This window comes from Brassica napus, chromosome C4 (genome assembly GCF_020379485.1).
Source record: "Brassica napus cultivar Da-Ae chromosome C4, Da-Ae, whole genome shotgun sequence".
NCBI classification, from domain to species: domain Eukaryota; kingdom Viridiplantae; phylum Streptophyta; class Magnoliopsida; order Brassicales; family Brassicaceae; genus Brassica; species Brassica napus.
In genome coordinates this window covers 18,039,481-18,049,980 of record NC_063447.1, presented here as the reverse complement: position 1 = coordinate 18,049,980, position 10,500 = coordinate 18,039,481, and the positions used below count along the sequence as shown (strand labels likewise).

Here is a 10,500-nt window from a genome sequence, read left to right as displayed (position 1 = left end):
GGTAATCCTCGATCCCTTGAACATCATCATCACATTTGGTGATAATCCAAAGAACTTATTTGCAGAAAAATGGCTAACACATATGTTCTTCTTGGTGATTTGGAGGCCGGATGCTGTTGTTCCACCATGGAGGTTTTAGGAAGCCAAGAACTTCAAACGCCGTGGTGAATTGATGGGGGGGGGGGGGGGGGGGGCTTAGACATGCTTCTACTTTGTATTCTGATCTTTAATCTCATCATTAATTATAGTATTTCTGCAGTATTCCGTCGCTCACATTCATAAGTATGAAATTCTATAATTTTGATTTTCATCGAATCTTTTTGAATGGTATATTATGAAACTGTTTGTTGATGCTCAATGTTTTTTCAAAGTTTTTAAGGTAACCGTCATGCCATCGCCACTTTCAGGCCACGTCTGAAGGCTGATTCAATGTTCACACTGAGCGGGTTTGTTGTTCCGTGCAATCAGAACTTCAGGCTGTCTGATTATCTTCTGACGATTCGGTTCAGAAGACAACAAGACACAACCTATGAAGATCAGTCCATCTTCTCTAGCGCGTTTCAATGCAGAAGAAGTTTCAAAAGCAGCAGCAGAAGCAAGGAAGAAGTTCAAAATTATCCAGCCAGTGTTGAAAAAGGAACATCCGTTTGTTGGGTCACAAGCAAGAAGCATCAGCTTTAGAATGTTCTCAGCAAAATTTGAATCTGTTAACAGTAATGGGAAACAGGGAAGGCAAATCAAGCGCATACGGTTACCAGCAGAGCCGCTGATGAATGTTCAGACAGGAGTAGCTATGGAGACATCAACTAACTCAGGGCTAGCTCCTCTTCATCTAGACGTAAGAAGCGCGTTTCAGACAAGCCGAGCCATGTCAGAGTCAGGTGGTGTTATGGTGACATCTTCACCAGAGAGCAGCTTAGAATCACACGACATTCACCCTTTTCTAGAGTGTCGTCTGAAGCAGAACGGTCAGTGCTCAATGGATTTTGGTTTGATGGGTCAGAAGAGAGGACAGCACCAACAACAATCCATGATGATGTTGATGCTATTGTCAACGTCTACAAGTGATAATCATAGAATCCTTGAGGCATTCTATGGCTGGTCACGTGCAGATGGATTGGTCAAGAAAAGTCTTTAACATTCTCAGAAAAAAATATTTATGGAACTCTTGCAGTGTTTGCAAGGACCGGGGAGCATCTGTGGGGGAAAAAAAAGGGAAGACTTTTGTGTTTTCTTAAGATCTTTATTGCTTAAGTGCCTCTTTTGTTGGTGTCCGTTTCTGGCTACCACCCGATATGCTTTCTCTCTTGACTAACGATGATATTTGCTTTGTTACGTAGAGACCTTTAATCTTTTGGTGTTATGAAATCCATTTATTAATTGCCAGAAATCTTAGTTTATTACAACTGAACTGAAAGAAAGTAATGTACTCAGTCGGTTAGTACTTTGCGAAAGCCATCATATAAGAATAAAATTGAGACAATTTCGTAGACGTTGTGGATGCAAACATCAATTTCATCATACTAAGAAGATAAAAAATAAGGAAGAAATCTATCAAATATCAAACTGAGTGATTGCTTTGACGAATCCGAATCACAAAACCAATAAAAAAATTTCTAAAATGATGAAAACTTTGAGAGCATTATTGCTACTCAAGATAGGTGAAAAATTACAAAGTGGTTTCTCCATCTAATAAGGTCCAAACTCAAGATAGGTAGGCCTTAAAAATTTAAACTCTTTCTTGGTGAAAATATTAGTTAGGAATTAAAAATCATTCACAATATGACCCTTACGAAAAAGAGAATTAAAATCTTTTCATAAGAAAAAAAATGTAAAATACTTTCCATATTAAAAAACGCTCTCAAGACAAAAATGGCGATGACAAAGGAGATCTAGGGTTTAGATGGATTCTCGACGATGGGATCCCGGTGAAGGAGTGGGTGGTTGTTTGGAGCGGTGTTACATCTGTTGAAGGATTATGGAGAAACGGACGGGCGATTTCAGCCAAATCCCCGATGGATGAAGATGGCAATGGAAATTGATTTTCTTGGAAAGTTGAGGAGATATGGAATCAGATTTTGATTTCAATCATCTTCAAGATGAAATCGCGAAGGTTACAAGGTATGATATCTGTTCCAAATATTGAAATAAAGAGATTCAATTTTGGATTTGGTTTGGGAGTCTTATGGGAAGTATGGATCATATTGGTAAGGTAATGGGGTTTAAATGCTTACGAATCAAATCATTAGGTGAGATTGAGATGGAGATTGAGCGGATCAATTCTGGTGGGCTGGGTTTCATTAACGAATATTCTATCTAGGTTTCTTATAAAAGGATGATTGGGTTCATCAGTTGTCACATAAATCTTATTTCTCTTTCCCCTTCTTGTTACAACAAAGATAAAAGTGTTCTTTTTATCATGACGCAGAGTCAGTTACTACTCGTTAACAACACCGACGTGAAGAATGGTGAGGGCACTCGCAAAAGGTTGAAGATTTCGGTCCCACACTTTGACAACTCTGAGCTGATCAAAACAACATTTTCCAAAACGTTGATTGGAAGGTGTATGAAGCAGGATATGAAGGCGCTGATCACGAATCTCCCAAAGATATGGAAGTTGGAGGATCATGTAGTAGGAACGGATTTGGGTTTTGGGAAATTCCAGTTTGTCTTTGAGAAAGAGGAAGATATGGATGGAGTTTTAAACTTTCAACCGTTTCATTTCGATTATTGGATGCTTTGCTTGGCTAACTGGCAACCAAAGAAATCTCAGCATTACCCGTCGGAAATTCCGTTTTGGTTCCGGGTTCTATGTGTTCCGGTGGAGTTCAAGACGGCACCTATGTATGAGAGTATTGGAAATGCTATAGGAAGAACGGTGGCGGTGGATGTGGAGCACTCACGAGTTCAAGTGGTGGTGGACGCGTTCAAAGAACTATGTTTTGAAACCACGGTGGACTTCGCAGGTGGGGAGTTTTATGAAAGTGAGGAAGCTCCGGTCTCATTGCGATATGAGAAATTATTTGGTTATTGCTACATCTGTTTCAGTTTGTGTCACAAGGATGAGGAATGTCCTCTACACGAATAATTCTAAAAAGGGAGCTGAAGGAAACCGGGAGGTAATGGTGGATGGCGCGATGGGGGTAAGCATGATGAGAGGGCTAGAAGCTACAAAGGAGTGATCATTAATGGTCCTGTGAGTCAACAGAATAGAAATAGAGAGAGTCGGGATCACCATGGGAAGGGGAAAGACAAGATGTTTGTAGAAGCTGACTCTAAGTGGGTGAAGGTGGCAGATAGAGGTCACAAAAGAAACTCCACATATCGTGGAAATTCCCGCGGGGATGGAGAGGCATCACACTATAGAAATACCAGAAGGGAGGAGCCAAGGCATGATACTCAGGAGGGGCGCACTAGGTTATCTTCAGACCAAACCCGGGTTCACAATGTTCAGAATATGCCACGGGAAGAGGCCAAGGAGGAGGGGAATATCAAAGATGATGGAGAAGGGGAGGTGAAATTGATGGAGGAGGATCTCATGGATCAACCATCTCAGAAGTTTCAAGAAGAATTGGCCAAAACTCAGGCTACTGGTGCAGAGACCGTATCGGATCCTAATGATGCAGAGAAGGGGTTACAAGAGGTTCAAGGTCTATTAGGGGAAAAGTTGGTGTCTCCAGAGGATGAAGACCACGTGATGGAGATGGATGAAATAAAGGCTCACTTACTGGAACATGGGATCGACATGGATGCAGCAGATGATTTACCGGACTTTTCAGAAGAGGAAACTGAGGAAGCGATCATGGCATATGATGAGGAAGCGCAGCCGCAAGAGGAGGAGGAACAGCTTCTGACGGGTGATGGAGATGACGCAGCTGTAGCAGACTTGGGGAATAAAAAGACCACTCGCAAGAGGTTGTTTAAACCAGCAGCAAATACTGCAGGAAGCACGAAGATGAGGATTGCTTCAGCTTTGGTCTCCCCGCGCAAACGAGCTGCAGCAAAGCCAAGTATCCACCGGGGTGACAACAACAAACAACAGGAGAGTAAGGGGACTTCATTCCCGAAACCTGGCCATCAAAACGCTTAGTTTATGGATCAAGTCTCTTTAATATTTGGATCAAGAAAGCATGGTTTTACTTATGATTTGAGGGTAGTATTATTTTCAATAAGCTCTATGAGCGTTTGTTTCTTAATGGGTTCGATGGGTTTTTATGGTTGTTGTTTCAGTTGTTTTCTCAGGGAAGTTTTGTGTTTGGGTTTTACAATGGAAGTTTAAGGGATTTTTATTTTCTTGGTGGTTGAGTTCATTACAGTCTTTTCTTACTTATGCTACTATTTTCGGAACAGACCATATATTGGAGCATGGTAGGTATGGATTGATCTCTAGGAACATGTGGTATTATTTGATACTATGGCAAATATATGAAATATCACTCAGGTTGCAGCAGCTACTGCATTTGGTCTCATTAAACCAAGTGCAGTTTCAGTCAAGATGGAGAGTATCGAGGTATGTTATAGACGAATTCAGGGTATCATCTGGGTACGGTTTTTCTTATCTAAGAATGGAGACATGAGCTCTAACGGTTTTTCTTATCTAAGAATGGAGACATGAGCTCTACTGCTTTTAATCGACTGATATGTACGCTGGGGAGTAACAATTCGGAGAAGGAAGATGGTGGGGGTCTCATACTGAGACCGAGAGGTAATAGGAAGAAAATGTTTGGATATAGTGAGAGGATACAGATGTTGTTCATCTAGCACTGATCGTACTTTATATTAATGATGGAGATGTCATTGCTTGGGATGAAATAACAACAGATATCTTGTTCTCTGCTAGCAGAGTGGAGAAGATGCTAATGGTTTACGCTAATATAGCGGTGGTTTACGAATCGTTGGACAACAAAATCGTAAAACCAGAATTGCAACGGAAGCTATGAGGTTTCAGAAGGAGATCATTGAGAGGCTATGGGGTTTTACAGTTTCTTTCAGAGGGTCGGGGTTGTATTGGTTGCTATGGGGTTTTAGCTATGCACTACAAGAAAACAGCGACATACTGAGGGAAAAAATCGTCGGTATGTCGTCGGAATAACGTTATTCCGACTACATACCGACGAAACAAGTCCTCGGAAATAACTCCTCGGAAATTCATTTTTCCTCGGAAATCCCTCGGAATTTTCCGACGGAATTCCGAGGAAACAAATTTCCGAGGAAATTCTGAGGACAACCTGTTCGTCGGAAAGCTCCTCGGAATATACCGAGGGAGAACTTCCTCGGGATATTTCGATGGATTTTCCGATGGTCCAATCCTCGGAAGTTCCGACGAAATGTTACTCAGAATTTTCATCGGAAAATTCCGAAGAATAGGTCACTCGGAAAATTCCGAGGAACGGTGTCCCTCGGAAAATTCCGAGGAACGGTGTCCCTCGGAAAATTCCGAGGAACGGTGTCCCTCGGAAAATTCCGAGGAACGGTGTCCCTCGGAAAATTCCGAGGAACGGTGTCCCTCGGAAAATTCCGAGGAACGGTGTCCCTCGGAAAATTCCGAGGAACGGTGTCCCTCGGAAAATTCCGAGGAACGGTGTCCCTCGGAATATTCCGAGGAACGTGTCCCTCGGTATATTGTCTCTCGGTATATTCCAAGGGACCCCGTTCCTCGGAATTTAAAAAAAATTAATTTTTTTTAAAAAGTAAAATTTTTGAAATTTAAATTCGAAAATATAAAAATAAAATTAAAATTGAAATCATTAAAATTAAAATTAAAATTAAAATTAAAATTAAAATTAAAATTAAAATTAAAATTCGAAAATATTCAAAGTTTCACAAACAAAAATAAAACATTCCGAGTTTTTGGAAAAAAAAAAACTACGGGTCTGGCACGTCCGGGAACACCTCGTTCGGGTACATCCTCTGCATCATCTCCATCATTTGCTGGTTCAGCCTCCTCTGTGCCTCATAGCCCGCCTGTTGAGCCGTCATCTGGGTCTCCAACAAAGATATGCGATCATCCTTGTCCTTCAACTGAGCGGTAAATACTTCTGGATCAACAAAGGGCAGTGGTGCAGAAGAAGGAGGAACCGACCGGGTGCGACGACCCAAACCGACCAAACGTCCCTTCTTCTTTGGAACCGACTGAAATAGAAAATAGCCAAATTTAAATCAAGAAATAAATGAATTAAACTTAAAAAAAAAGAACTTACGGATTCAACGATTTCGTTGATTCGAAACCGGGACAAGTTGGTCGAAGCCGTCGAAGCGTCATCCTCGGTTTGAAGCTGAGACACTTTGTCCTGCATTTGAGTTTGGACCAGGGGTGACCACTTCCCTCACAATACCGTCGTCAATCTGGCCGGTCTTCTTGTTGGTATACGCCCTCTTCATTAGGGCGAGATCATCAACCGGCTCGCCATCATTTTCTTCCGCCTTGAAAAAAACATAAATTAAAGAAACATTAGAAATTAGAAGAAATGCACAAAAAAATAAAATTTCAAAATTTAAATAATTGAAGAAAAAACGACTGAACTTACCATGCTATCTCTCAGAGAGGCAATAGATTGAACACCCAAGTTATGCTTGAAGACGCCCTTCCCTTTACGGTCGCTCCTGCGATTGGTGGAGTTGGTGGAAGAAGTTTCTTTCGTCTCTTCCTTATCCCAATGCGCACACAACTCCGTTCAGACCGTGTTGTTTATCGACTTTGGGACCTTTTAATAAAAAAAAAAGAAAATAGTTAAATAAATTAAAAAATCGTTTAATAAATTAAAAAAAATTGTTTAATAAATTAAAAACAAACCTTGTTGATTTCCCACTTCTTCTTCCACTCGTGGATCTGCTTTCCATAGTTGTTCATAACTTTATGGACGAAGTGGTGATAGATAAAGAGCGTCTCATCGGAATTCCAGTTGAACTCTTGCTGAAAAAAAACATAATTAGTAGAAAATTTATATTAAAGATTAAAAATATAAGTAAAAAATTAGAATACTTACCGCAAACTGACGAAACCACAGATGCTGCTTGTCGATAGGGAAGTGAGTGAAAGTCGGATGTCCCCTGTCGAGGGCCGAGTACATCATACGGTTGATCCATGCGCTGATCCCGTTCCCGGATCGGTTGAACCTAATAAAAAGAACAAACGGTTAATAATGAATCAAATTTTAATGAAAAAAAAATATGTTTAATTACTATGTTTGACCCCGTCCATGTGGATACGGAGTGAGATAGGGAAGATGGTCACGACCGGGCTGTCGAACCAACTCCGCAACACTCATCACTCCCGGAGGACCCGGAGGAGCAGGAGCGGGTGCAGCAGCGGGAGCGAGAGGAGCAGGAGCGGGTGCAGCAGAGGGAGATGTATAGTAGGAGCTGTGGGGCGAAGGGGAATCCTGAAAATGGCTGGAATCCCGAGACTGGCTCCCCGTACCACCACGACCACGACGCTGTCGAGGCCGGGTCTAATCATCATGAGACCTGTAAATTAAAAAAAATATATTTAATAAATATAGAAATATATAAATTAATTTTTTTTTTTAAATCCCAAATAATAGTTTTTAATCACAAATTTTTTTTTTATAGATATTAAAAATGTTTAATAAATATAGAAATTTATATAATATAAATATATAGGGTATATTTTTTTTTAAAAAAAAAAATCCCAAATAATAGTTTTTAATCACAAAAAAGTTTTATAGATATTAAAAATGTTTAATAAATATATAAAAATAGTTCTAATAAACAAAAAAGAGATTTAATAAATAAAAAATAGTTTAATAATTACAAAAAATAGTTTTAATAATATTAAAAATGTTTAATAAATATAGAAATTTATAAAATATATATATGTATATATATATTTTTTTTAAATCCCAAATAATAGTTTTTAATCACAAAATTTTTTTTATAGATATTAAAAATGTTTTGTAAAATCCAAAAAATCAAATTTATATACAAAAAACGTTTTGTAAAATCCAAAAAATCGAATTTATATTCAAAAATCGTTTTGTAAAATACAAAAATTGAATTTATACACAAAAATCGAATTTATATACAAAAATCGATTTTATAAATACAAAAAAATAAAAAAATTATAAAAAAATTCTAAATCAATTCAGCAAAACAAATTATTCAACCAGATCACAATTCTAAACCTAATATACAACCAAATCACAATCCTAACCAATCACCCTAACAAAAATCTATCAAATCTACACAAAAACCTAACAAATAGAACCTAAGAGAGTGGAGTAGGGTCCTTACATGATTTGTGTAAGAGAAGGGGGAGATCGCCAGAGATATCGTCGGAATTCAGGGGGAAATCGCCGGAAAGGAGAGAGGAGCCGCGCAGAGGAAGAAGAGAGAAATGGGGAAGAAGAAGCGGCTCGTGGTTATAAAACCTAGGGTCCGACGGATAGTATCCGTCGGAATTCTAATTTCAATTTTCGCAAAATATTTGTCTGGTTAAATGAAAATATTCTGAGGAAATTCAGACGGATACTAAAATATCCGTCGGAATATTCCGAGGAAATACCGAGGAACTAGTGTTTGGGGTTTCAAAACATCAATTTTTTTGCCGTATTTCATTTCTTATACAATTGTAATGCATACCATTGAGGATTCTTTGTATAGATGATCATAAACCATGAAATAACAAATTTCAAAGCGAATTGAAAGTATTCCCTTTACCGTTCATTAAAGTGTATAAGTGTTTCTCTTATGTTGTGGGGATTTCGTTAATACAATCGGAAAAGTGTTTATTATAGGGTAAGGAACAAATTTTTGACTTCATAATCAGTCTAAGACACTTAATAAGGGTTATATAAGTGTTATTCAAACCGCAAAACAACAACGTTGTTTTTGGTTTAAAAACCCTATTTCCTCGGAATTTCCTCGGAATATTCCGAGGGAATTCCGAGGAAACCATTATCTTCCTCGGAATTCCGTCGGAATATTCCGAGGAAATACCGAGGAACTAGTGTTTGGGGTTTCAAAACATCAATTTTTTTTGCCGTATTTCATTTCTTATACAATTGTAATGCATACCATTGAGGATTCTTTGTATAGATGATCATAAACCATGAAATAACAAATTTCAAAGCGAATTGAAAGTATTCCCTTTACCGTTCATTAAAGTGTATAAGTGTTTCTCTTATGTTGTGGGGATTTCGTTAATACAATCGGAAAAGTGTTTATTATAGGGTAAGGAACAAATTTTTGACTTCATAATCAGTCTAAGACACTTAATAAGGGTTATATAAGTGTTATTCAAACCGCAAAACAACAACGTTGTTTTTGGTTTAAAAACCCTATTTCCTCGGAATTTCCTCGGAATATTCCGAGGGAATTCCGAGGAAACCATTATCTTCCTCGGAATTCCGTCGGAATATTCCGAGGAAATACCGAGGAACTAGTGTTTGCGGTTTCAAAACATCAATTTTTTTTGCCGTATTTCATTTCTTATACAATTGTAATGCATACCATTGAGGATTCTTTGTATAGATGATCATAAACCATGAAATAACAAATTTCAAAACGAATTGAAAGTATTCCCTTTACCGTTCATTAAAGTGTATAAGTGTTTCTTTTATGTTGTGGGGATTTCGTTAATACAATCGGAAAAGTGTTTATTATAGGGTAAGGAACAAATTTTTGACTTCATAATCAGTCTAAGACACTTAATAAGGGTTATATAAGTGTTATTCAAACCGCAAAACGTTGTTTTCAGTTTAAAAACCCTATTTCCTTGGAATTTCCTCGGAATATTCCGAGGGAAGTCCGATGAAACCATTATCTTCCTCGGAATTCCGTCGGAATATTCCGAGGAACTAGTGTTTGTGGTTTCAAAACATCAATTTTTTTTGCCGTATTTCATTTCTTATACAATTGTAATGCATACCATTGAAGATTCTTTGTATAGATGATCATAAACCATGAAATAACAAATTTCAAAACGAATTGAAAGTATTCCCTTTACCGTTCATTAAATTGTATAAGTGTTTCTCTTATGTTGTGGGGATTTCGTTAATACAATCGGAAAAGTGTTTGTTATAGGGTAAGGAACAAATTTTTGACTTCATAATCAGTCTAAGACACTTAATAAGGGTTATATAAGTGTTATTCAAACCGCAAAACGTTGTTTTCGGTTTAAAAACCCTATTTCCTCGGAATTTCCTCGGAATATTCTGAGGAAATTCCGAAGAAACCATTATCTTCCTCGGAATTCCGTCGGAATATTCCGAGGAAATACTGAGAAACTAGTGTTTGGGGTTTCAAAACATAAATTTTTTTTGCTGTATTTCATTTCTTATACAATTGTAATGCATACCATTGAGGATTCTTTGTATAGATTATCATAAACCATGAAATAACAAATTTCAAAACGAATTGAAAGTATTCCCTTTACCGTTCATTAAAGTGTATAAGTGTTTCTCTTATGTTGTGGGGATTTCGTTAATACAATCGGAAAAGTGTTTATTATAGGGTAAGGAACAAAATTTTTGACTTCAT

The 10,500-nt window shown here is 38.0% G+C and overlaps 1 protein-coding gene across 1 annotated transcript; it reads left to right on the top strand.

The window, feature by feature from the left end:
* Positions 1 to 1,804: 1,804 nt before the first annotated feature.
* LOC125585451 lies at positions 1,805 to 4,293 on the top strand. The gene is made up of 2 exons (XM_048754520.1): positions 1,805 to 2,121; positions 2,429 to 4,293. The coding sequence occupies exon 2, from the start codon at positions 3,257 to 3,259 to the stop codon at positions 4,088 to 4,090; it is 834 nt and encodes a 277-aa protein (XP_048610477.1). The 5' UTR covers positions 1,805 to 2,121; positions 2,429 to 3,256; the 3' UTR covers positions 4,091 to 4,293.
* Positions 4,294 to 10,500: the final 6,207 nt, after the last annotated feature.

Coding starts and splice junctions, on each gene's coding strand:
- LOC125585451 (XM_048754520.1), top strand. CDS start 3,257: ATGTTTGTAGAAGCTGACTCTAAGTGGGTGAAGGTGGCAGATAGAGGT.